At 40.6% G+C, this 27,232-nt stretch overlaps 3 protein-coding genes and 1 pseudogene across 3 annotated transcripts; all 4 read left to right on the forward strand.

The window, feature by feature from the left end:
- The first annotated feature begins 419 nt into the window (after window positions 1–419).
- LOC134099429 (extracellular calcium-sensing receptor-like) lies at window positions 420–3,555 on the forward strand. Its single transcript, XM_062552301.1, has 6 exons — window positions 420–574; window positions 750–1,041; window positions 1,194–1,985; window positions 2,064–2,291; window positions 2,425–2,548; window positions 2,642–3,555. The coding sequence occupies exons 1-6, from the start codon at window positions 420–422 to the stop codon at window positions 3,553–3,555; spliced, it is 2,505 nt and encodes an 834-aa protein (XP_062408285.1).
- Window positions 3,556–8,342: 4,787 nt separating this feature from the next.
- Window positions 8,343–13,977, forward strand: LOC134100030 (extracellular calcium-sensing receptor-like; annotated as a pseudogene).
- A 1,284-nt stretch (window positions 13,978–15,261) lies between these two features.
- Window positions 15,262–18,376, forward strand: LOC134099417 (extracellular calcium-sensing receptor-like). The gene is made up of 6 exons (XM_062552281.1): window positions 15,262–15,416; window positions 15,569–15,860; window positions 16,012–16,803; window positions 16,896–17,123; window positions 17,233–17,356; window positions 17,463–18,376. Exons 1-6 carry the CDS (start codon window positions 15,262–15,264, stop codon window positions 18,374–18,376), a joined length of 2,505 nt encoding a protein of 834 aa, XP_062408265.1.
- A 3,394-nt stretch (window positions 18,377–21,770) lies between these two features.
- LOC134100031 (extracellular calcium-sensing receptor-like) lies at window positions 21,771–25,111 on the forward strand. The gene is made up of 6 exons (XM_062553079.1): window positions 21,771–21,970; window positions 22,124–22,403; window positions 22,533–23,348; window positions 23,487–23,714; window positions 23,891–24,014; window positions 24,216–25,111. Exons 1-6 carry the CDS (start codon window positions 21,771–21,773, stop codon window positions 25,109–25,111), a joined length of 2,544 nt encoding a protein of 847 aa, XP_062409063.1.
- The last annotated feature ends 2,121 nt before the right edge of the window (window positions 25,112–27,232 follow it).

Below are 27,232 nucleotides of genomic sequence, written 5' to 3' on the forward strand. Positions count from 1 at the left end.
TGCTTTATTAAACAATAATAGTATGGGAAATGGGAAAGAATGCAAACCTTGCTACTTGCGCTGGCATAGTTTATTTTCTTCACATACTGTAATGTACTGTACACAAGCACAAACGTCTTTTTTCATACTGCTATGTGGCAGATCTAGTTTATACACACTGCAATTAAATTAGCCATGATACACACACAAGTTATCAAATCAGCCAGTAGGCTACTCTATGCTCAGGTTGAATTCTCAGCATGTATTATTGGAAGAGTTCTGGGAGGACCTCTGCTCTACTGGTCCCTGTGGGGGCCTCTTGATCACTATAAACGGGGGTCCCTCACCTTGTCGCTTCACTGGCCTCCATTCTGTGCCTCATAGTCATGATACAGACGCCTCTGCTTCTACTTCTCGCGAGCTTGTGTGCTGAAGGACTGATGCAGCAGAGCTGCAGTCTGCTGGGCCAGCCAGCACGGCCTCTCTTGTCATCCGAGGGAGATATCAATATCGGGGCAGTTTTTTCTATACATAGAAAGCCACTGATGAAGTCTCATACTTTCACATCAGAGCCAGATCCTACATCTTGTATAAGGTTTGTACAGAGAGGAGCCTAATTTATTTATTTTTAATTTAACATGAATGGATAATGAGTTATAACCTTACATTTGAAAGAGGCACAAATGTCTTAATTATTGTAAAATCGTATGCTGTTGGTCTTATCAACTACTCAAGTCCTTGTATTTTGCATATCATGAATATTGTTACAGACTGAATCTACGTGAGTTTCAGTTTGCTCAGACACTTATTTTTGCGATAGAGGAAATAAACAACAACACAAACCTCCTACATGGCACAACTCTGGGATATAAAATCTACGACTCCTGTGGCTCTATTTCCCTGGCAATCCGTTCAGCTATGGCTTTGATGAATGGCTATGGAGAGACACTGAGTGAAGAATCATGCCAGCGACCACCAGCTGTTCAAGCCATTGTTGGGGAGTCTAGCTCTTCTCCCACTATTGGCATGTCATCTGCAGTGGGACCTTTCAGTATTCCTGTGGTAACATATTACAATTACTGTATGTTTTTAAAATCGTGAATATCAACAGGACTGTAAAAAATGATATAAGGTTTGGTGCTATGCAACATTGTAAAGTTTAACTGAATTGTTTTTCACTCAGCCTTCTTTTCTCCATTTAATCTCATTTCTAGGTCAGTCACTTTGCCACGTGTGCCTGTCTCAGCAACACAAAGAGGTTCCCAACCTTTTTCAGAACTATTCCCAGTGACTACTATCAAAGCAGAGCACTGGCACAACTGGTCAAGCTATTTGGCTGGACTTGGGTCGGAGCTGTCAGAAGTAGGGGTGATTACGGGAATAATGGAATTGCCACGTTTGTGGAGGTTGCAAAAGAACTCGGTATTTGTGTAGAATATTCTGAAGCCTATTTCAGAACGGATCCAAAAGAGGAATTACTGAGGATCATCGAGGTGATGAAAACAGCCACTGCCAAAGTGGTGGTGGCATTTCTAGCACTTGGGGACATAATTCCGCTTTTGAATGAGCTGGCACAACATAACGTGTCAGGGTTGCAATGGGTAGGCAGTGAATCATGGATCACTTCCAAGGGCCTATCAGAAACAAAAGCCTACAGATTCTTAACAGGTGCTGTAGGGTTTGCAATTGGAAATGTAAAGCTGGAAGGCCTGAAGGAGTTTCTCATCAATGTGCATCCCTCAAAATCACCACAAAACATGTTACTCAGAGAGTTTTGGGAGACAGCATTTCAGTGCTCATTTGAAAACCACCCCTTTGGAGGCTTGCAGTGTACAGGGTCAGAGAGCTTACAGACTCTGCAGAATCAGTACACTGATGTATCTGAGCTGCGCATCTCCAATAAAGTCTACACAGCTGCATATGCCATTGCACACTCTCTACATAATCTTCTCATGGATGCAGCAGCCTCCAATGAAACCCATAGAAGTGTTTTAGTTCCTGAAAAGGTGCATTTAAGAAAGTATATATATTTCTAAAGTTCTAAAGTTTGAACAATGTGATTTTGACTTAATTTCAACCAACAGGTGCTTGGTTATCTAAAGAAGGTTAATTACACCTCTAAAACTGGGGAGCAGATTTTCTTTGACTCCAAGGGAGACCCTGCAGCCAGGTATGAGCTGGTCAACTGGCAGCCAGAAGCTGACGGAACTTTGCATTTCAAATCTGTGGGAATCTATGACACATCAATGCCCCAAGAGCAGCGTTTTATCCTGGACCAAGAGGGCATGATATGGGCTGGTGGTCAATCAAAGGTAAAGCATAATGAAAACAAACAAGATCACTGTATGAAAATAGTAGGAATCTGCTAATACTATGGATTCCACTAATGGTTTAATGTTTGACAGCAGTTCATTATGGTTATTTTTGTCTCTCTGTGTCAAAAAGGTGCCTGTGTCTGTGTGCAGTGAGAGCTGTCCTCCAGGCACCAGGAAGGCTGCACAGAAAGGCAGGCCTGTCTGCTGCTATGACTGTATACCATGTGGAGAGGGAGAGATCAGCAATGAAACAGGTATATACCATTTCAATCCAACTATAACATATATCTTGACATGTACAGTATATATCAGGAAACATTACATCATCTTTTTAAATATTTTTTCAGATTCTAATGACTGCATACCTTGTGATGGGGAGTACTGGTCAAATGAGAATAGGGATCAGTGTGTGTTAAAATATATTGAATTCCTTTCTTACTCTGAAATCATGGGAATTGTTCTTGTATTTTTTTCCTTGTTTGGAACATTAATTACTATTTCGGTGGCAGTTGTGTTCTACATACACAGAGACACACCCATAGTAAAAGCCAACAACTCTGAGCTGAGTTTCCTGCTGCTCTTCTCACTGACTCTGTGCTTCCTTTGTTCTCTTACTTTCATTGGTCGGCCATCTGAGTGGTCCTGTATGTTGCGTCACACAGCGTTTGGGATCACCTTCGTTCTCTGCATCTCCTGTGTTCTGGGGAAAACAATAGTGGTGTTAATGGCCTTCAGAGCCACTCTTCCAAGCAGTAATGTCATGAAGTGGTTTGGGCCTCTGCAACAGAGACTCAGTGTTCTTGGCTTCACTCTCATACAAGTACTTATATGTGTCCTTTGGTTAACTATATCTCCTCCATTCCCTCACAAGAATATGAACCTTTTCAAAGACAAAATCATTCTTGAGTGTGATGTGGGTTCAGCTATAGGATTCTGGGCCATATTAGGTTACATAGGACTCCTTGCTCTCTTGTGTTTCATACTGGCTTTTCTGGCTCGTAAGCTACCTGATAACTTTAATGAGGCGAAATTCATCACATTCAGCATGCTGATATTCTGTGCAGTCTGGATTACTTTTATTCCTGCTTATGTCAGCTCTCCTGGAAAATTTACTGTGGCTGTTGAGATATTTGCCATTTTGGCATCGAGTTTTGGATTACTACTTTGCATTTTCACTCCAAAATGTTACATAATTGTAGTAAAGCCCGAGCAAAACACAAAGAAACACTTAATGGGGAAGACAGCACCGAGGTCTCAGTAGCGGGTAATTTAGTCCCAATTTCTTATACTATCTGCTCTTTCATTCTTAAGAGTTCTGTCATGTGTTGCATTCATTTGTTTAATTGGAATTGATTGCAATGTAAAAAAGTATTAAGGAAATCAGCTTGTTTTTCAGCATTAGAATATGCTATTTATTCATAATTCTAATTACATGTGATTTTTAGCATTTATTCTGAAATGGATAGTTCCGGTCCTTGATTGTGAATGGCTAAAATGCATTTGATGGTATTGTAAAATCCAACACAAACATACACATTGACTGCATTTCGTTCTACACTACTGCAATACCACAACTTCATACAAAAATTAGAGTAGCTGCATCTTGACTTGGCAACCATTCATATTGAGGAAATATATTTTTTGGTGGAACAATTATGATCAACAAATCATTACATTTCTTGTTGCTGTGCCTTTATTTTATGAAATCTTGCCAGATACATGTAGTAACCGTTTTAGAAGAGTCCATAGGTTCCACTGGTTTTAGAACTCTGCTTCACCTCGCGCCTAATAACGGCCCATAGCTGCTCTAAAATCAGTGGAACCTACGGCCTATTGGGGCCTATTTCTTAATTTAGTGTCATTAACAATAAACACTATCTCAAGGCAATAGGTTTTCTCACCGTGGCATTAGACAGGACAGAGTCCATAAAGGGCCCTGACCCATTAGCTTTGCTCTCCACAGGCCCCACTCCAGGCTGTGGTGCTCTCCAGGTCAGACCCAGACACACTGGACAGCCCCTCATCACATCTTTCTCATGCATGCTGTGGATATGTATTGTGTACTACAACATAAAAAATAAAATTGCCTTTTCATATCTCTATGCCCATGAATTGTAGTGGCATGACTAATAATGAGATTATTTGTAACTTTCTATTGCACAGAATTGTATATTATGAAATAAATTAATGAGCTCTTTCTATTTCTCTGAAATTATTTGGATTTACTTGCAATTCACAATCAATTTACAATATTAATTCAATGTGTAATAATTAGGGCTGTCAATCGATTAAAAAATAATCTAATTAATTACATACTCTGTGATCAATTAATCTAAATGAATCGCATATACTTTTTGCTGTGAAAGTATTTACAATATTTAAATTCAAATGAAATCAATGAATGGTCAACGTTAGACATACACCCTGGAGTCTAAATTCCCCCCTGGGGATTTGAAAAACTGTTCCAAACACACATCTCAATCTCTGCTAGTTCTTGTCCTAGAAACATATAAGTGACACCATTAGAAACCTTTAATCAACTAGTTTAATAAACTAGTTTTAAAAGAGAATTTATCAATAGCACTTTGTAAAAACAATAAAACAAAATCCTAGGATTTCAGTCCTCTCATCTGCTGCAGGCCCATTCAAAAAGCCCATTCAACTTAATTTGCATTTGAAAGAGCCACTCACTAAGTGACACAGTCTGACTTCTTTCCAATTTGTTGTAAAACTACATACAATTTTCGAATGTTCTTTTTACTTATATGGAGCCAACACCGTTGTTTTCAAGGTACAAACTTCAAAAGTCTTAGCTAGATATATTTATAGTGTGTTTTTTACCTTTGACCTTTGAATATTGTTTTTTAAATAGTTGTGTTTACACTGAATTATAATAAAAAAGTAATTTCATTACATCCACTTTACTCTCATATAATTATTGTGGAGGACCTCTAGAATATAACCATATGTGCCACTTTTGCATAGGTGTTTTTAGTTAGAAAACGTAAAAATCTCAAGGTATAGCAGACTGCCTCAAAGTGCGTGAAAGGGCCCGGACCTCCAAGTGTTAAAGTTCAAAAACTCTTATTATTTTCACTATTCAAATAATGGCCATAACAATCTGAAATATGACCTAAATAAATTAAAAAGTGCTTCAGGAAGATGTGTTTTTCACAGTCACATACAAGGCGTTTCAGGCCACAGTTATAACCTAGGGGACACAAATCAACACTCCCCAATGTCAACACTATTTATCTACATTGATGTGGTACTTTAGAGTTGACGAACTCCAGTGATATGCAAATTCCTTGCTGCAGACATTGCAGAGGACTTTGGGACTAAAATCCAGCCCTAGTAATAACGTACTTTAAAGAGACCCTATGCAACATTTTCATAATTATAAAATCGCTTAAAAATCGTTGCTTTGCTTGACTGACCAGTTTTATCAAGAACAGTAATATTTCCTCCCGCCCCCAGTGTCCGTATCCGCTATTGCAGCCTTGCAGTTTGTCCGGGGAGCGATCGCTCCTTGTGTACATCTGGAAGTCTGAGACGTGTGAGGAACGATAAGAACTACACTTGCAATTTATAAATATATATAGCCTACTGTATATGTATGTATATATATATTTATTATATGGCTCTCTAGAATGTTGAGGGAGCTCCCATTCACTTTGAATGGGCCTCTCAACGTTCTACCGGTCCGTTATATTTGCATAATGACCGCTCCGAAGGTATAATGACCGCTGCCAATGGCAACGGGTTCACTCCACTAGTTGTTGCGGAAGCCACGAAACGGTAGCCAAGTCATTGCTAAAGACACATTGAGATAAGTTTATTTTCTCGTTTTGGCAAGTAGCCATATAATAAGCGCGATAATGTATAGAACGCCGGTCATTATCTGAAAATAATTCCCTTCAGTACGAAGCAAAACCCCTCCGCTGTGCGTCGGGGTTCTGTCCGTCCTGTCGGGAATTATTTTCCGATAATGACCGGCGTTCTATACATTATCCCTTACATATATACAGTATATATATACATATACAAATATACACGCTAAAGCTGTAGGGGAAGCTCTGCAGAGAAATATGCAAGCATAAAACGAGCGAAAACGAAAAGCGAAAGCGAAACCGGAGATGAAATCACCAATCCTCCATAGTTTCTCTTTAAGAAAACCTTTTGCTGAATTAGGGTCATATCTGACACCTGGCGCATCGTGGCACCAGGCATGACTGAAGTCTTGTTCCTAGCTTACACCCAACACAGTAATCTTCCAAACTCCGCCAAACGGCGAATTCCCAAGTTGTCAAATGAACACTGTGTACCCACTGGCATATCAGTGAAAAAATTAATAGAAAAGTGCTATTTTAATGCTACTAAAAACTTCACTGACCAAGAAAAACCTGGTCAAAAGGTGCATTTAATCAACAGCTATTTTGAGGGTGCACAAGATCTACCCATTGGTGGTGAGACCTTAGCAATGAGTCCTTCTGCAGAGATACGCTCACTCATCATCATAATAGAACTTGAATATACTGTACTTGGACACATCATCAGTGATAAAACCGGGGTCATAGGGTGTTTCGATGCTTTATAATCATCAGACACCCTCGCCCGGGTGACCCAGCCGGCTTATGTCCAAGTAGCGCACCACGGATCCCCCCTACAGATCCACAACCATCGGGAGGCCTTTTCTGCTGCCTCAAGGATTTTCTTGGTGGCTTTCCTTGACTGCAGCCCTCCAATTCCAAACAGTTGAGCTGTGGTGAGTCACCTGCAAACCTCAAACCTCAAACCTCTGCTCCCGATATTGACTGGTTCACAGCAGGCTCTCCAGCCATTGCTCCGGCACGATGTGGTGAGCTCAGAGTATTTGGCCCTTTTGCGCTCATTGGCTTCATCAATCCAGGCTACCAAGGCCTGCCCTCCCCATTGCCATGGTACCCATGGTCTTGGGGCTCTGCGTATGGCTTCTTGTGCCTGCCACTTCCTCCCAGTCTTCACCACGAACCTGCCGAGGCCACCTTGACATCTGTGGAGTCCCTGTAGTAGATCATCACCTCAGGTGACTTTGAACTCCTCTGATAGTCCACTGAAAGGGAGGTGCAGCTTGGTGGAATGGCTATACAGGGCAATGCAGCTCAAGGGCCGAGGGAGACCTAGTCATCTCCTGAGAAACTGGCTGATGGTCTTCTCTAGTGCCTCTACCGTTGTCATTGGTACCTCATAGACTAACAGAGCCCACAGAATTCAAATCACAAGAAGTCCTGCGTCCTTCAGGGAGCTGTCAAAGATTGTGCCCAGGCTCTTGATAGGTCACCGTTGGAATCATGGTCTCTCCAAGGGTAAAGCGGAAATGGTCGGCAACTAGGGTTGGGTATCGAGAATCGAGAATCGATGGGAACCAGGACTAGCTTTTCAATTCTCCCGGGAATCGTTCAAAAGTTTACATCTCAATTCCTAGTTTCCATTCCCAGTCCACGAACTGGAAGAAGAAGCCGCTAAACACAAACGAAGAAGGTGTTTGCATAACCGAGCTGAGGCAACAAGACAACAGTTCATAGATTTGATATTTATATTGTAGTTGAAAACAGCCCTGTGAGAAATGTATAGTAAAGTTCATAAGTTCATAAGTCAAAAGTTCATAGAATTAAATTGATGGAGAAGATCAGACTGTCATTCAGAAAGACCGTTGGTTAGCTAGCTCATATCCTAAACTTTTTTGACCCTGCGTCTTACAAGAATCGGAATCGAGAATCGTTAGGAACCGGAATCGAAACAAGGAATTGAAATCGGAATCGTTCAAATTCAAACGATACCCAACCCTATCGGCAACTTTTCCTTTTTTCAGGGACCTGGACTTCCCTGGCTTGAAGCTCATCTTTGCCCATGCGATGAGCCGTTAAAGCCCCTGAAGGAGCCATCTGCACCCAGGAACAGATGCGGTCATCACTGTCAAGTCATCCATAAAGACCCTTATGGGGGGGCTGCCGGGTCCCAGATCTTAATTTTGGCCCTCTGCATTCAACCTCCACAGACTTGACAATCATGTTCATGGCCAAGGAGAAGAGTGACACTGAGATTGTACAGCCAGGCGGTGCCAGGCAGATGTTACTTGGCTTGAGGAGACTCTTGCGCTGAAATCGTTGTAGCCTAGTAGTCCATGATGAGGTTGCAGATCTTCCCTGGAACATGGTGTCTTGTCAGTTAGGGTTAGTCTGTTTCGACAAGCTTGTGCGAGATAGATCCGTAGGCGTTGGTTAAGTCAAACCAGAGAGTTGCATAGTCTCCTTTGCTTTCCCTTGCCTCCCGATCACAAGATGTCTGCTGCTAGCCGTCAGCCAAATTGCAAGGCAGGTTTTCCAAATTTTGTACAAATTTTACCCACGACCAAAACATACTAATGTATGAAGAATCAATTATTTACGAATCAATTATTTACAAAGTCACAAAAATCTGACTTCACCTCATCCGCAGACAGAGAAATGCAAAAACATGTGTGAAAGGACAGTGCGGGGAGAAAATGCATTAGCCTACATTACACCACTGTGCTGTGATAGCCCTGATTGGGTGCTACCTTGTCCCAGTGCATTTAGCTGTCAAATATTGCATTTATAATTTTAGAAACCTCTGAATGGCAGCATGTGTATTTAAAATGCTCCATCAGTATTTAATAGTTCCTTAATGGACCTGTTTGCCACCTTTTGTGCCAAAAAAGTTTTATAAGTAGTTATAAGACAACTCTGGCCAAAGAAATCTAACATTAGCCCTTTCTAGTCATCTGGTTTAGCACAGCAGTCACACATATTATCCATTACTGAATAAACCAAACCGGGGGCACGATTATAGTTTTCAATTGAACAAGCTAAGCGTAATCAATAGGCTAGTTATTCTATTTTGCTGTAGGCTAGTTGTAGTTATTTTGCTTTTGATTGCTGTGTCCACAACAAACATTGCTGGTAACGTAACCCTCGGAGTGGAGAGGTGGGGTGTTGGTAAACATCTGTTGGTGTCAAGGAAGGTATTTTTAAGCCCAAAAATGCATGAACAATTTTCAAAAACATTTCAAGTTTGGTAGCCTATTAGGGCTATATCTCCGTTTTATATTTGCCTACCACACCTTCTCTGTAGCCTCGCTTGGTGAAAGAATTGGGGTGGGGCCAGGCTAGTTGTAACGAACAGTTAATCTAAAACTAGGTTATCATTCCATTAATGCTGTGAGTACAATTATTTAAACTAGCTAACGTTTTCAACGTTTTAAATCCACTGATTCGGTCATTGAGGTTCCAAATGAAAACAAACTTTTGTATTTCCAAAGTTTATTTTTGTATTTCGGGGTAAAGTAGCGTAAATGCCTGATGTCTTGACAATAGTTTTTCCTCACAGGTCTGATTAAACTCCAGGCGTCGCTCTGATCTTTCCTGCCAATAATGGTTTATGACGTCAACTGCTTCATATTAACATAATTCTGCCCTCATTCAAAAGTTTGATGTTGCTAACTTGCGTAAACAGACCATAGGTTATTTTTAATCTGGAATTACATGTTGAAGAGTAATACAGAACACAGAAATTAATCAGTTTTGTCCTCAGCCTTCAAGTGGATACTGTGATCTTCCGTAGGTGAAGATGGGACACTTTGATCTTTGCTACCCCAGAGCTAACTTACAATGCAACTTGCCATAGGCAGTTAGCTTCAATTAACACCCGGAACTCCTTATATGGGCAAAGATGGCAGCTTTGGATCCTATTTGTAGGCAAACTAAAAGAGATCTATGATTCGCGTGATTCACGCCTTCTCGATACAAGATATTCAATATTGATTTCTGCATTTATCTTTCATAAGACTTTTTAGTTTGCTGCAACAGGCCAAACATAGGTCCAAAGACCTGACAAGCCTTCTTCAAATACTTTAATTTCACCTCCAGTGTAGCACCTCCTTCAAATGGGTACCATGTGTATACCACAGAGGATTGTGCATGCCACATGGTATAAAAATATGTGCTCCATCTCATCAGATGCAGTTGTAATCACTGCACCTTGGAAATTATGTTTTACGGTGGTAATTCAAAAATCTGTACAATCCTATTTCTATGGGTGTTTGCTTCCTCACTGAAGTTAGGTGAACCTCAGTGCAAACTTAGAGGAAACCCTTTTTACCCTCTTTTACAGAAAGATGGAGACATCGCCATTGGAGGCATTTTTTCCTTCCATAGTAACTACAAAAATAATAAATATTCATATACACTGGCTCCACCTCCACTACAATGCATCAGGTCTGCTGGTATTGTATTACATTGTTCTGTTCTGCACTGTATTGTATATTATGTTGTACTGTATGATTCTGCACTCTATTAGTAGATCATTGAAATGTTCGCCATAGTTAATATTCTACTCATTGTCATGGTTATCCAGTCTTAATTACAGAGCATTTCAATACGCTCAGACATTATTGTATGCAGTGGAGGAGATCAATAACAGCACCGCTTTGCTGCCTGGAGTGTCATTAGGCTATAAGATATATGACTCTTGTGGATCAGTGGCTATGGGAGTGAGAGGTGCCGTGGCACTGAGCAATGGCTATGACCACACCACCTCTGAAGGACCGTGCAACAAATCAGCTCAGGTTCTGGCTATCATAGGGGAGACATCCTCCTCACCTTGCATGGCTATCGCAACCAGCATCGGACCCTTCCGCATCCCAATGGTAAGAGATAAATACTTCAATTAATAATCAAGTCTTTTGATTTTCCCAAAGTTGAATCAAACCCTTGTGTGCATTTCAGATTAGTCAATATGCCACATGTGCATGCCTGAGTGACAAAAGCAAATATCCATCATTTCTCAGAACCATTCCCAGTGACTACTACCAGAGCAGAGCACTGGCTGAGCTGGTTAAAAATTTTGGCTGGATGTGGGTTGGTGCCATCAGAACTGATGATGACTATGGGAACAATGGAATGGCTACTTTCCAGGCAGCTGCTGAACAGATGGGTATTTGCCTGGAGTATTCTATACCCTTTTTCAGAAACTATCCACAAGAAAAGGTGCTGCAGCTAGTAGAGCAAGTACGTTTGTCCACCTCACGGATACTGGTGGCGTTCCTCTCCCATCTGGACCTGGAGGTGTTAGTGCATGCATTTGCAGAACATAACCTCATAGGATATCAGTGGGTGGGCACAGAAGGGTGGATCTCCGATTCTTACATTGCCAGTTTGGACCGTCATCACATCCTAAGTGGGGCCATAGGACTGTCTATCCCTAAAGCAGAGGTAACAGGGTTGAAAGAATTCATCTTGGACATACAGCCCCTGAAGTCTTCAGGCAATGCCATTTTCACTGAGCTTTGGGAGACCTTGTTTAAGTGTAAATTCACCCCTCTAAATCAATCTGCCGAGCAAACATGTACTGGCAAAGAGGATTTGTCTGGAGTCAATAATATTTTCACAGACATGTCTTTGATGGCAATCTTTAATAATGTCTACAAGGCTGTGTACGCTGTGGCTCACACACTGCACAAGGCACTAAATTGCACTAACACATGTGCCGACACATTGCAACCTGAACCACATATGGTAGGGAGTAAATTCTCACTGTATAAATGATGAAAGAACAAGAAGACTTGAAACATCACTTTTTGTTGTACGTAATAAACATGGGTTCCTGTCTTTGTCCCTTGCTATTAGATGTTAGAACAACTGAAAAAAATAAGATTCAAGACTAAAGAGGGAGAGAATGTGTTTTTTGATGCAAATGGGGACCCTGCTGCTAAGTATGAGATCATAAATTGGCAGCCAAGACAGGATGGGCAGCTTGGGTTTGTGACAGTAGGACTTTATGATGCTTCTCTACCTGCCAATAGCAAACTGACAGTGAATGAAAATTCCATACTATGGGCTAAAAATGCTACTGAGGTACCAATTACTTCACGTTTTTCCGTTCAAATATGTATGTTTATTTATTTACATTATTAAAATTGGTTGTCACAGTGCTTAACAACTTAAACATGCAGTGTTTGAACCTATGTTGAAAGTTTAAATATTTTACATACATTTTAGACTTTACCCCTAGGTGTAAGAGACTGAAATGTCAAAGCATCCATCAGTGTGTCTCTATGTCACGTAGGTGCCTGTGTCTGTGTGCAGTGAGAGATGTCCTCCAGGCACCAGGAAGGCTGTACAGAAAGGCAGGCCTGTCTGCTGCTATGACTGTATACCATGCGGAGAGGGAGAGATCAGCAATGAAACAGGTGACACTGCAATATACTTCATACATGTGAAAAAATGGAATTCAGTTGGTTACAACTCATAGACCTATAAAGAAAAGGATAATGGACATTTTGGAGAGCAGCGATACACCTGCACATTCCGTTCTGTACTGATCTGGAACTTGAAAGTATATAGATAGCTCTATAAATACAGAAGGTAATCTGTGAGGCAATATACAGTATCAGTAATGAAATAGGTGACTACCTCTTCAACAATATCAGGTATTCATTTGTCATTTGTTGCTTACTTATTTAAACACAAATTGAACAACTCAGGGTGATGGATTGCACTGATTTACTGCAGGCACAGAGATTTGAGGTAGGGACAAAGTGAATAATACTAGATAATAGAAAAACAGTACCAAACCTACAGTACCACAGCCTATGATTTCACTTTTCAGAACTACATGCTTCACACTGGAACATACTGCATTTTTGTGAAATGTTTTCTCCTATGTACTGTTTATATTTGTGCCTAATTAATGGTTTTCTCTTTTGTTTCCAGACTCCATCACCTGTGCTATTTGTAATCCAGAATACTGGTCAAACAGACAAAGGGATAAATGTCTGAGGAAGGCAACCGAGTTTCTGTCCTATAAAGAGATAATGGGGATACTACTCACAGCTATCTCAGTTATTGGAACCTGCTTGACATTTGTAGTAGCCATTATATTTTTTAAGTACAAGCGCACGCCACTTGTGAAAGCAAATAACTCTGAATTGAGCTTTCTGCTTCTGTTTTCACTAATGCTATGTTTCCTTTGTTCTCTTACTTTCATTGGTCGGCCCTCTGAGTGGTCCTGTATGTTGCGTCACACAGCGTTTGGGATCACCTTCGTTCTCTGCATCTCCTGTGTTCTGGGGAAAACAATAGTGGTGTTAATGGCCTTCAGAGCCACTCTTCCAGGCAGTAATGTCATGAAGTGGTTTGGGCCTCTGCAACAGAGACTCAGTGTTCTTGGCTTCACTCTCATACAAGTGCTAATATGTATCCTTTGGTTAACTATATCCCCTCCATTCCCTTACAAGAATATGCATCACTACAAAGATAAGATCATTCTTGAATGTGATGTTGGATCAGCGGTAGGATTCTGGGCTGTATTGGGCTACATTGGACTCCTTGCTCTTTTATGTTTTGTACTGGCTTTTCTGGCACGTAGGTTGCCTGATAACTTTAACGAAGCCAAATTTATCACATTCAGTATGCTGATATTCTGTGCTGTCTGGATCAGCTTCATACCAGCTTATGTCAGCTCTCCTGGAAAATTTACAGTAGCAGTGGAGATATTTGCTATTTTAGCTTCGAGTTTTGGTGTCCTGTTCTGCATATTCTTACCTAAATGTTACATAATTCTATACAAACCAGATAAAAACACCAAAAAGCACCTCATGGGCAAAATGCCCTCAAAAGCTCTTTGACTAACTAAGAAGTATCAAGCTAACAGACATTATCCGTTATGCTTATTTTTGTGCAAATGTGGACTGACATTGTTTGTGTAATGAAAATGTATAATTTGCACCTATCATTTGATTTCTAATAAATAATTATGTTATTTAATATAGGGCTCACATGACAAGCAATTGTTACAAAGTAACACATGCATGTGCTTAGTGGGTGTTACCCAAAGGTATTCAAAGTGTAGCGCAGACAAACACATTTTCCATCAGCATGTTATGCGCTTCCTGGTTACTGAACTCATGACTTTAGTATTCTTGGCATCATCCTCTAAAAATCTTCTAGCATACAATTTCCCTTTTTACATTTGTGCACCAAATCTATGATGCACTGTAGTGAAAGTGCACATGCTATGTAGAGGGCCAGGAATTAGGGGTAGTTGGGTGATGGGCCTCCAGGGTCACAGGGTGTGTGCAGAGCGACAAGTCTGCCTGCTGCTTTGACTGTGTACCATGTCCATCTGGCAAAGCATAAATATCAACTCAAGTGTGAATTGAGTTCACAGCCTGAGAGGTCAGTGAGGGGAGATTAAAGGCATTCACAGCCAACTTGTAGGGGTGGATACAATATGTTAAACAATTCCTCCTAAAGATAATATGGGAATGTTGTGGTACTGTGTGCGAACATAGCATTCTATAGCGGTAGACTCGTGAGGATTTATATTATTGGGGATAAAAGGGTCTGTACACTTTTTGTTGAACTATAGTACAGGCCGATTACAGACAATTTAGAATGTTGTAACATAAAGCTGTCATGAAGCATACTGTAGATATGGCAGCACTCTGAGTCCCTCTGGGTGAAGTATGAAATCTTTTGGTGGTACTGGTGCTTCAAAGGTTTACTCATGTGCTCAGATGTAAACTTGTAGAGTGCACAGTATAGATAGGTTTGAAAAAGTGGACATGGTATTTACAAAAGACAGTGGAAAACTGTAAATGTGTCAGTGTGGCATAAATGTAAATGGCATGGTCCATATCAGAGCCTAGGCTCTGCTGCCCAACTCCGTAGTCTTCAGTAAGAGCCTATGATGTTACCTCATGCCACTATCACCCCCCCACCCATTAATGGTATTAATATGACTGGTGTTCTGTGAGTGTATCTATTCTACCGGTCCCTGTGGGGATATCTTGATCACTATAAACTGGGCCCCCTCACCATATAATAATTTCTGTGGATCAGTCATGATCATAGTCATGATACAGACGCCTCTGCTTCTACTTCTCGCGAGCTTGTGTGCTGATGGACTGATGCAGCAGAGCTGCAGTCTGCTGGGCCAGCCAGCACGGCCTCTCTTGTCATCCGAGGGAGATATCAATATCGGGGCAGTTTTTTCTATACATAGAAAGCCACAGGTGGAGACTCATACTTTCACATCAGAGCCAGAGCCTACATCTTGTATAAGGTTTGTGCTGAAAACAACTTATTCTATTTAGAACTTAACATTCATTAATTGATAATTATTAGTTATACTTTTATATTTGAATAGAGGTGCAAATGATATTCATTAAGTTCTTTTAATTACTACTACTTTCTATATCATGAATATTGTTACAGACTGAATCTGCGTGAGTTTCAGTTTGCTCAGACACTGATTTTTGCAATAGAGGAAATAAACAACAACACACACCTCCTCCCTGGAACAACTCTGGGATATAAAATCTATGACGCCTGTAGCTCAATTACTCTTGGAATCCGTTCAGCTATGGCTTTGATGAATGGCTACGGGGAGACACTGAGTGAAGAATCATGCCAGCGACCACCGGCTGTTCAAGCCATCGTTGGGGAGTCTGGCTCCACTCCTACTATTGGCATATCAACTGCAGTGGGACCTTTCAGCATTCCAGTGGTAATATATTATATGTTTTTAATATAACATTCAACGAACAGCAGCAGGGCTGTCATAATAAAAAAAATAATTCTCATGATATGCAGCTGTCTAGCATTCCACATGAAATCCTTTTATTCAGCCATCTTTTTCCCTTTAATTCAATTTCTAGGTCAGTCACTTTGCCACATGTGCTTGTCTCAGTAACACAAACAGGTTCCCAACCTTTTTCAGAACTATTCCCAGTGACTACTATCAGAGCAGAGCATTGGTCGAGCTTGTCAAGCTATTTGGCTGGACTTGGGTTGGCACTGTTCGAAGTAGGAGTGATTATGGGAATAATGGAATAGCCACCTTTCTGGAGGCTGCAGAGGAACTTGGCATTTGTGTAGAATATTCTGAGGCTTTCTTCCGAACGGATCCAAAAGAAGATTTACTGAGAATCATCGAGGTGATGAAAAAGGCCACTGCCAAAGTAGTGGTCGCATTTATGTCACTTGGGGACATAATTCCTCTGTTGAAAGAGCTGGCACAGCATAATGTGTCAGGGTTGCAATGGGTCGGCAGTGAATCATGGATCACATCCAAAGGAATATCAGAAACAAAAGCTTACAGATTCTTAGCAGGTGCTGTAGGGTTTGCAATTGGAAATGTAAAGCTGGAAGGCCTGAAGGAGTTTCTCATCAATGTGCATCCCTCAAAATCACCACAAAACGTGTTACTCAGAGAGTTTTGGGAGACAGCATTTCAGTGCTCATTTGAAAACCACCCCTTTGGAGGCTTGCAGTGTACAGGATCAGAGAGCTTACAGACTCTGCAGAATCAGTACACTGATGTATCTGAGCTGCGCATCTCCAATAAAGTCTACACAGCTGCATATGCCATTGCACACTCTCTACATAATCTTCTCATGGATGCAGCAGCCTCCAATGAAACCCATAGAAGTGTTTTAGTTCCTGAAAAGGTGCATTTCAAGTAAATTAATATAAAGCACAGTGAACGTAATTCTAAAACATGTTTAAACAATATACATTCAACTATTCATTTAACCAACAGGTACTTGAATATCTAAAGAAGGTTAATTACACCTCTAAAACTGGGGAGCAGATTTTCTTTGACTCCAAAGGAGACCCTGCAGCTAGGTACGAAGTAGTCAACTGGCAGCCGGATGCTGACGGAACTTTGCAGTTCAAATCTGTGGGAATCTATGACACGTCAATGCCCCAAGAGCAGCGTTTTATTCTGGACCAAGAGGGCATGATATGGGCTGGTGGTCAATCAATGGTAAAGCATAGAAAAACAGAATCACTTTATAAAAAAAAACAGTTAGTTGAGTATGAATTGAAAAAATAATTACATTTATGGTTATTTTCTCTCTCCCTGTATCAAAAAGGTTCCTGTGTCTGTGTGCAGTGAGAGCTGTCCTCCAGGCACCAGAAAGGCTGCACAGAAAGGCAAACCTGTCTGCTGCTATGACTGTATACCATGTGGAGAGGGAGAGATCAGCAATAAAACAGGTACAGTATGTCATGAAGATCCAAAAATAAAATACATTTTGACACATACAGTACATGACACTAATATGAGGAAACTATGCATCATCTTTTTAAATATTTTTTTCAGATTCTAATGACTGCATACCTTGTGATGGAGAGTACTGGTCAAATGAGAATAGGGATCAGTGTGTGTTAAAATATATTGAATTCCTTTCTTACTCTGAAATTATGGGGTTTGTTCTAATCTTTTTTTCTCTGCTCGGAACATTAATTACCATTTTAGTGGCAGTTGTGTTCTACATACACAGAGACACACCCATAGTAAAAGCCAACAACTCTGAGCTGAGTTTCCTGCTGCTCTTCTCACTGACTCTGTGCTTCCTTTGTTCTCTTACTTTCATTGGTCGGCCCTCTGAGTGGTCCTGTATGTTGCGTCACACAGCGTTTGGGATCACCTTCGTTCTCTGCATCTCCTGTGTTCTGGGGAAAACAATAGTGGTGTTAATGGCCTTCAGAGCCACTCTTCCAAGCAGTAATGTCATGAAGTGGTTTGGGCCTCTGCAACAGAGACTCAGTGTTTTTGGCTTCACTCTCATACAAGTGCTTATATGTGTCCTTTGGTTAACTATATCCCCCCCTTTTCCTTACAAGAATATGAACCTTTACCAAGACAAAATCATTCTTGAATGTGATGTTGGGTCAGCTATAGGATTCTGGGCCATATTAGGTTACATAGGACTCCTTGCTCTCTTGTGTTTCATACTGGCTTTTCTGGCTCGTAAGCTACCTGATAACTTTAATGAGGCAAAATTCATCACATTCAGCATGCTGATATTCTGTGCAGTCTGGATCACCTTTATTCCTGCTTATGTCAGCTCTCCTGGAAAATTTACTGTAGCTGTTGAGATATTTGCTATCCTGGCATCTAGTTTTGGATTGCTACTTTGCATTTTCACTCCAAAATGTTACATCATTTTAATAAAGCCCGAGCAAAACACAAAGAAACACTTAATGGGGAAGACAGCACCAAGGTCTCTGTAGACAACATTTCAGTCCCAATTCCTCATTATTACCTTCTCTTTTTTCATTATTGATATGTGAGATATATATATAGATACCGGTAGATCACCTACATACGTATACATATAGATAGATAGATAGGTAGATAGATATTTTAGCTTTTGTTCATGAGTTCTATCATGTCTTTTATTCCTGTATACAAAACTATAATTTTTTTATCACAAATGTAAAAAAATAACAATTATAAAATACATATGGCTTTGCTTTCTATCCAAGTAAAATGTAATAGTAGATATTTATTTAGTGTCACTGACACTAGGCATTAGACAGGACAGAGTCCACAAAGGGCCCTGACCCATTAGCTTTGCTCTCCACAGGCCCCACTCCAGGCTGTGGTGCTCTCCAGGTCAGACCCAGACACACTGGACAGCCCCTCATCACATCTTTCTCATGCATGCTGTGGATATGTATTGTGTACTATAACATAAAAAATAAAATGGCCTTTTCGTATCTCTATGCCCAGAACTGATCACGCCGTTGCATATACGAGGCATATATTTATATATCACATGAATGCCAGTGGTCTGTGCAGTTTAAGAGGATGTTTGTACTGTACTGTGAATAAATCAAGATCTTTGCATGGGTCTGGAATTATTTTGATTTGCTTACCAGGCTACACTTCATTTAATGAGCAATATCTGACATTAAAAACAGCTGTTTGCCACCTTTGGCAAATACAATACGCTTAGTACTTCACTACAAATATTTTGCTATGGAGTGAGTCCTATGCCACTAGAAACTCCATAGCTGTGCTCATACATTAATGAACCCATACTAAAGTTGACTAAAAAGAGGAATAAAACATATTTTGGTTATTGATCTTAATGCCTTAATTAGAAAACATTCTTTATAAACGAATAATATATCGTAAATAAATAACTGTTCCTTAAAATACAGGGGCATAAGTATACACACCCCTTTGTTAAATTTGCATAGAGGCAAGCACATTTTTATTTCTAAAGGCCAGTTATTGCATGCATTCAGGATACTATGCATACTATACATACTATGCAAGTTCCCTTGACCTTTGAAATTGAAATAGCCCCACATCATCACATGTCCCTCACCATACCTAGAGACTGGCATGGTTTTATTTCAGTTGGCCTAACAGCTCGTTTGATTTGCATTGACAGATGATCATTATGGAAAGTACGAGCCAGAGAAAGAGCAGGTCTTGCAAATCTACACCTCTACACCAAACATGGAATGCAAACAAGACACACATATGGCACAGCTAAAAGAGAAGAATTACACAGGCCAGGGTCTTCTGGAGCTGTCCTGGGCTAATTCAACAAAAAACACAGATGAATAAAGGCACCTAGCCTGGGTGCCAACCAAACGTAGCCCCGCCCACAACATTTGAGGTCGGGAAGTTCGTTCTGGATTGGCTCTGTTGTGGCTCAACTATGCTCGAACCAGAGCTGTTCGGACCAATCAAATTGTCAGGGCAGGATTTATACAATGATGGACAGATGATCAACAGTAATGTAATCAACCACATGACCAAGGAACACATCTGAGCACACATGAATGGGAAAAATAGTGGTACTGTAGGTTCCAGCTGATTTGCCATTGTAATCTCCTTTATGGGTCATCCCACGTCAGTTCAACCACAGCGCACACACTTCTGAAAAAAATACCATGTGTACCTATGTTGGGGGGGGGGGGGGGGGGGGGGCAATTCTCTCTTTTTCATTTTCCACCCTAGACATGGACAAAATGCACCACTGAGCTCCATATGTTTGGCCCCCACCCCTGCAATTTCAGTGATTCAGTGATTCAGTGATTTTAGTGCCACCTGTGGTTATTCTATACAAAACATATTTCTCAATAGATCTCAATGGTGCATTTTGCCCATGTTCAGGGTGGGAAATGAAAAAGAAAGACTTGCATAATCTTTGTATAGTCCCGCAAGGTGTTAGGGTGCTCTGAATATGAGATCCAAAATTATTTTTCAGACTCGTGAGGTCTGCTGTTCAGTCCCTGATAGAATTTATTTTCTCTTCATTGCTTTTTCTGAGAGTGTTTCTACTTCTCTCAATAGGGGAAAAATGTGGGCCTAAACAGCCTGTGGGCCTGATGGAAGTATCTCAGTGCATGCCAACTCACTTGATATGTTGTCTAAAGGTCAATATCTTCCTTATGTGACTTGGCATGCATTTAGATACTTCCATCATACCATATCATTGACAATCATTTGTTCTATAATGTACTTCCATTGAAACGCATTGATTTTGACTTGACTTGATTTCCTCATTTCTGAGGTGATATGAAGTAATATCTAATATTCCCTTTGCATAGGCTTTTGGTATCCAATATAGAAGCAAAATGCAGCAATTATTTTGAAGCGGACTGTACCTATTGTTCAGATTTAGTTTTCTAGAAATATATGCAAATTATTGCATATTTAGGTAAAACTGGTCTCATTTGCATATCTAAACATCACATTTCAGAAAACTTGCAATACAAAAAATATTTGCCTTAATGTGAGTAAACAACTGTGAAAGTTTCAATTTGATATCTATAGTTTAAAATGTTACCCATTTCACCTGTAGTAAGTCCCAATGGCAAAATGCATTTGACCTTGAATAAAAGTATGTTCCACTAAATATAAATGGGTAGATTTTTAATATGTGATGCAGGAGGGTTTAAAGATCAATAAAAAGTATGAACCATTACTATTGCAATTAGTTTAAGTTTTGGCCCTTTTTTGAGCTAGATTGACTGGCCTATACTGAGAGGGCACTAATATAAGCTGCACTCACTCTGATTTGGAAAAGACTAAGAGACAAGAATATACAGTAGAAAGGTCTTTGTCTTTGACTTTATTTTCCTTAAACTAAGCATGTACTGTACATGAAGCACATTATATGCCGATTGAAATGCAAAGCCTTTGCTACCATGTAAATGATGGTCATATTCACTATTGATAATTCTTCAGGCATAACCACCTCAACTATTGATAATTCTTCAGGCATAACCACCTCAACTATTGATAATTCTTCAGGCATAACCACCTCAACTTTGCATATTATATGATGCTAGCTATGCATACAATATGAAAATGTTATATTTCTGTTTAATATCGGCACTTCCACATATATTGTGTTTTTTCTAACACTCCTAGAAAATAAGCATATTTCAACAATGAGAAGAGCACAAGCGTGTGTAATTTCTGTGATTGTTTATTTTTTCATTTTTTTTCCCATTTTCCTTATTCCCACAGCATTTTTTTTTTTTTTTTTTCATATTTGTGCACCTGATCTGCGATGCACTCTAGTGGTGGCAGGTGTTTAGATACAGAGCCCATACTATATAAGTTAGGGCCAGGACTTGGGGACAGATGCACAGTGCCATGCGGCTGCTGGTGCATATACTCCTGGGTCTTGTGATCCAAGCAGAGGAGCCCAAGTGTAGCCTTTTGGGCCGAGCAGAGCTACCTGAATATGAAAAGGATGGAGACTTTGTCATTGGGGGAATTTTTTCCTTCCGAACTGGGCAAGATGGAATAGTGGACTCTTTCATCAATATGCCAGATAGACGCCAATGCAAAAAGTAGGTATACCAAAATTTAGAAATGTATGTTGCTACTTTTGTTCACAAAAAAAAATGATGACAGAATTCAAAAAGTGAAATTGTTGTTAAAAAGTGGTGGATGGTTCTGTATACCTAACGATTAAAATTGTGTAACTAATTAAAAATCTTCAGTTTCAATTTCAGAGAATTCAAGTTTGCTCATACTGTTATTTTCACAATAGAAGAAATTAATAGAAATCCTGATATTTTGCCTGGGATCTCTTTGGGATACAAGATTTATGATGACTGTGGCACCATGGATATACTGAGGGCAGCCATGAATTTGGTAAATGGTCAGCAGAAGACAGATAACTGTATCAAACCAGATGCCATACAAGCAATAATTGGACATTCTGGGTCAACACCAACAATAGGATTTGCCAGAGTAATTGGACAGTTTCAGATACCAGTGGTAAGGCTGAAAAGGCCAATTCATTTTGTAATTATAATCACTGATGGATGCATGTTTGTTCTTTATTGAGGTTGAGGTGATTCATGAGGATAACAAATCTCACAATCCTGTGTTTTGATGACCTTACAGATCAGCCACTTTGCCACATGTCCTTGCTTGAGTAACAGAAAAGAGTTCCCCTCCTTCTTCAGGACTATTCCCAGTGATTACTACCAAAGCAGGGCTCTGGCTCAACTTGTCAAACACTTTGGCTGGACCTGGGTTGGAGCCATAAGCAGTGCAAATTATTATGGCATCAATGGGATGGCTGGCTTTGTGAGAGCAGCAAAAGAGGAGGGAGTGTGTATCGAGTATAATGAGGCTTTTGAAATAACAGGACCAAAACATGAGCTTCTAAGAATAGTAGAAGTCATTAGAAACTCAACATCAAGAGTAACTGTTACCTTCATGTCTCACAGGGAGATCAAAGTGTTAGTGGCAGAACTGCATCGACAAAACATTTCTGGCCTGCAGTGGGTTGGCAGCGAAGCATGGCTCACAGATGATTCCCTTACAGACAGTGAAGGGCACACTTTTCTCATTGGATCCATAGGTTTCACTGTCAGCAAGGCACAGATTCCAGGTCTGGGACCTTTTCTACAGAACCTACACCCTTCCCAGTATCCGAACAGTCTTTTCCTGAGAGACTTTTGGGAATCAGTCTTTGACTGTTCTTTGAATCCACCAATGGAAAATGATGATAGAAAACAGTGCAATGGATCTGAGCATCTCAACAACGTCAATAATCAGTTTACTGATGTGTCTGAACTAAGGTTCACCTATAATGTTTATAAAGCTGTATACGCTGTGGCACATGCGTTACACAATCTCCACACTTGTCAGCCTGGAAAAGGGCCCTTTATCAATGGCACCTGCGCTATACCCACACAGATACAATTATGGCAGGTGAGCAATAGCATTTAAAAAAAAAAAAAAAACATGCAGTATTTTCATTCATTCTTGGCAAGATTACTGTGACTAAAATATGTGATATGTGCCCATGATATGTGCCCCTTATCGTGACATTTATATTTCTATTCTAAGGTTTTGCATTACCTGCAATCTGTGAATTTTGCCATGCCCGATGGTGAGCAAATATTTTTTGATAGCAATGGAGATTCACCAGCAAGATATGAATTGATAAATTTAAGAAACATCAGGAAAGGAACCACAGACGTTGACATAATTGGCCGTTATGATGGGTTCTTGCCTAAAGATCAGCAGTTCAGAATGACTAACATAAACATTAAGTGGGGCGGAGGGCACAAAGAGGTAAACGCACCATTTTTAATTAACATTAAATAGAAAGCAGGGAGGGGATCTGGGCCTGATTTGGTGCCGATCTGTACCAAACCGGGGCTAGGTCACACTGTTACCCAGGATGCTGGAGGCATTCTACATATGCAAATGACTCAATGTTTAAACATATGTGTCTGTGTCATTTCCAGGTGCCTGTGTCTGTGTGCAGTGAGAGCTGTACTCCAGGCACCAGGAAGGCTGTACAGAAAGGCAGGCCTGTCTGCTGCTATGACTGTGTACCATGTCCACCAGGCAAGATTAGCAACACTACAGGTGATGCATACAGTATATGACCTCATTCACCAGTCTGCTTCCTTTTCAAATTTCTAAGATTATGGCATTTAGCATTTTACAACTGTCTAAGTGATCCAAGTGGATCTATCATGCGGTACTATGCAGACAATTAATGATCTGTCAAGCCACCTCTTTCAATGGGGAAAGTAAACCCGGTCATTTTCTATTTTGCCCCTACAGACTCTGCTGACTGTTTGCAGTGCTTAGGTGAATACTGGTCCAACATGAGAAGAGATGCCTGCATCCCAAAGGAGATAGAATATTTGTCATATAATGAAGTGATGGGGATACTACTAGTATTGTTTGCTTCAATAGGAGCCCTCTTCACGATGATGACTGCAATGGTTTTTTATGGCCACAGAGAGACACCTATTGTTAGAGCCAACAACTCTGAGCTGAGTTTCCTGCTGCTCTTCTCACTGACTCTGTGTTTCCTTTGTTCTCTTACTTTCATTGGTCGACCCTCTGAGTGGTCCTGTATGTTGCGTCACACAGCGTTTGGGATCACCTTCGTTCTCAGCATCTCCTGTGTTCTGGGGAAAACAATAGTGGTGTTAATGGCCTTCAGAGCCACTCTTCCAGGCAGTAATGTCATGAAGTGGTTTGGGCCTCTGCAACAGAGACTCAGTGTTTTTGGCTTCACTCTCATACAAGTGCTTATATGTGTCCTTTGGTTAACTATATCCCCCCCTTTTCCTTACAGAAACATGAACCTTTATCAGGAAAAGATTATTCTAGAGTGTGAGCTTGGGTCAGCGGTAGGTTTCTGGGCTGTTTTGGGTTACATAGGAATTCTTGCTGTATTGTGTTTCATACTGGCCTTTCTAGCTCGCAAACTTCCTGATAACTTTAATGAAGCCAAATTCATCACTTTCAGTATGTTGATATTCTGTGCCGTCTGGATCAGCTTCATACCAGCTTATGTCAGCTCTCCTGGAAAACTTACAGTGGCAGTGGAGATATTTGCTATTTTAGCTTCAAGTTCTGGTTTATTATTTTGTATTTTCCTACCAAAGTGCTATATTATTTTACTAAGACCAGACTTGAACACTAAAAAACACGTAATGGGAAAATGAATAAAATCTCATTAAATACTGCAGAACTTAAAAACAAATGTACTTGCTAGTTCTAATTCATTCCCTTTTATAGCTTCACAACAGAGGTTTTCACTGCAATATTGTATACCTTTATCTTGATCATAGATATTTCTATAATCTAAGGACTGAATGTAAATAGGCCTGCAGGGATTTCAAATCAATTGAATGTAGCTGGACCTTCAGATTGACTGAATAAAGTGAAGATGGCAAATGTACTGTAATAGACTCTATTGCTTGTGCTTACACACACAGACACACAGACACGCAAACAAAACAAATACACACAGGCCAACAGAAAACTGACTGTTATGGCACTCCATATGTCTCCAGATGTCCACAGTATAGAGCATTTCGACCAAAAGTAACAGATCTAAAAAAATATATATAGCCGCAAGCGGCGATGGCGGGCCCGAGCACCTGCGGTGTGGACCCGTGACATTTCGGAATCTAACAAAGGCATGAGCAACACACATGTCCACCAAATTTGGCTAATTTTCATCAATGTATGTGTCAACCACAACAGGCTAGGTGGCGCTATAGAGTCCCTAAGCCACACCCTAGGCCAGAGTTGTGTCTCTGACTAGCGGGAGCACTAACACACAAGCCCACCAAATTTGATTCATTTTCGTGAATGTATGAGTCAACCACAATAGACAACGCGCTAGGTGGTGCTATAGAGTCCCTAAGCTACACCATAGGCCAGAGCTCTTTCCCTGACTAGCGGTAGCAATACCACACATGTCCACCAAATTTGGTCCATTTTCGTGAATGTGTGTGTCAACCACAACAGACAACGCGCTAGGTGGTGCTATAGAGTCCCTAAGCCACACCCTAGGCAAGAGCTCTGTCTTTGATTAGCGGCACCAATTCCACATGTAGCTGCCAAATTACATCCAAATTACAACCTTTATTCTACATAACACCAACTTCCTGTTTCTTTAATAAGACGCCATAATTCAAACCTTTGCCATTTCAATATACATCAAAAATTAAAAAATCTGTTCGCAATTCCTCTAAAGATCATGTTACTGCTAATATGAAATTATTTCGATAAACCGTCTAGGAGAAGTGCTTCAAAATACCTGATGTGCAAAAATCATAATCATAATCATAACTCAAATTCTTCTAAGATTCACTATACAGTTTAAATACGTTATCAATTCCACACATAGCTGCTAAATTTCAAGAGTTTTAGAGCATGCCAAGTTGCTGAAAAAAGGCAAAACGTGGCCCGGAAGAAATTCAATCTGAGCAAAAACAATAGAGAATGGGAACGGAAGTCAGCCGCGCAATGCATGCGTTTTCCTCCATTACGTGAGGCCGCGGCGCGAATTATAAACAAGAAACCTATGGTATTTCGAACAAGATCGGCTAGCCAAAACAATAACACTAGATGAAAACATTTAGGCTACTATGCTAAAACTAGTAGTAGAAGTAGTAATGAACCGTACAGAGACAAGCTCCTGCCGGACACGAGGAAACGTTATATGGAAAAGATATCTTTGATCACATTAACATGGATCCCTATGACATGCCGTCTGGAGAGTGGACGGGAAATCCTAAAAGCAATAAAAAGACACTCCGTTGTTGATTGTTTTACCTGACGATCGTGGGCACGGACGTTACATCCAACAACACAACAGGTTCGTCCCATGATGTGTGAAAAACAGTGTTAGAAACAGGGAGTTAGCAATGTTTTACAATGTATACAATGATACAGCATTGGCAGCAGCGTACAAGTGGCCTCACTTTGTATCCCTGACGCCACCGCGGCGCAACCTCGAACGCCACGTCACATTCCCATTCTCTATAGGGCCTTGCACCTACGGTGCAGCCGCATCAGCTGCCGCACCTCGGTGCTCGGGCCCTAATGATAATAATAATTTGAGCAAAAACAATAGGGCCTTGCACCTACGGTGTAGCCGCTGCTATAGCGGCCGCACCTCGGTGCTCGGGCCCTAAAAAAAGCTTTTCAGGTGAAAAGAAGTTTAGCCATCATTGCCACATACCCAGGGGGCAAAACACCCATTTTTTAGGACATCAGACATGGGCTGCTGTAAAAGGTTGTCATACAAAAATGAAATCTATTTATTTATCATC

The sequence above is a fragment of the Sardina pilchardus genome, chromosome 13 (genome assembly GCF_963854185.1).
Source record: "Sardina pilchardus chromosome 13, fSarPil1.1, whole genome shotgun sequence".
Lineage (NCBI taxonomy): Eukaryota > Metazoa > Chordata > Actinopteri > Clupeiformes > Clupeidae > Sardina > Sardina pilchardus.

Excerpts from the sequence above, each read along its gene's own strand:
- LOC134099429 (XM_062552301.1), top strand. The coding sequence starts at position 420 with ATGCAGCAGAGCTGCAGTCTGCTGGGCCAGCCAGCACGGCCTCTCTTG. Across the intron at positions 2,292-2,424 it reads GGGCTGGTGGTCAATCAAAG|GTGCCTGTGTCTGTGTGCAG; the intron begins GTAAAGCATAAT and ends TGTGTCAAAAAG. Across the intron at positions 2,549-2,641 it reads AGAGATCAGCAATGAAACAG|ATTCTAATGACTGCATACCT; the intron begins GTATATACCATT and ends ATATTTTTTCAG.
- LOC134099417 (XM_062552281.1), top strand. The coding sequence starts at position 15,262 with ATGCAGCAGAGCTGCAGTCTGCTGGGCCAGCCAGCACGGCCTCTCTTG. Across the intron at positions 16,804-16,895 it reads GTGTTTTAGTTCCTGAAAAG|GTACTTGAATATCTAAAGAA; the intron begins GTGCATTTCAAG and ends TTTAACCAACAG. Across the intron at positions 17,357-17,462 it reads AGAGATCAGCAATAAAACAG|ATTCTAATGACTGCATACCT; the intron begins GTACAGTATGTC and ends TATTTTTTTCAG.
- LOC134100031 (XM_062553079.1), top strand. The coding sequence starts at position 21,771 with ATGCGGCTGCTGGTGCATATACTCCTGGGTCTTGTGATCCAAGCAGAG. Across the intron at positions 22,404-22,532 it reads GACAGTTTCAGATACCAGTG|ATCAGCCACTTTGCCACATG; the intron begins GTAAGGCTGAAA and ends ATGACCTTACAG. Across the intron at positions 23,349-23,486 it reads CACAGATACAATTATGGCAG|GTTTTGCATTACCTGCAATC; the intron begins GTGAGCAATAGC and ends TTCTATTCTAAG.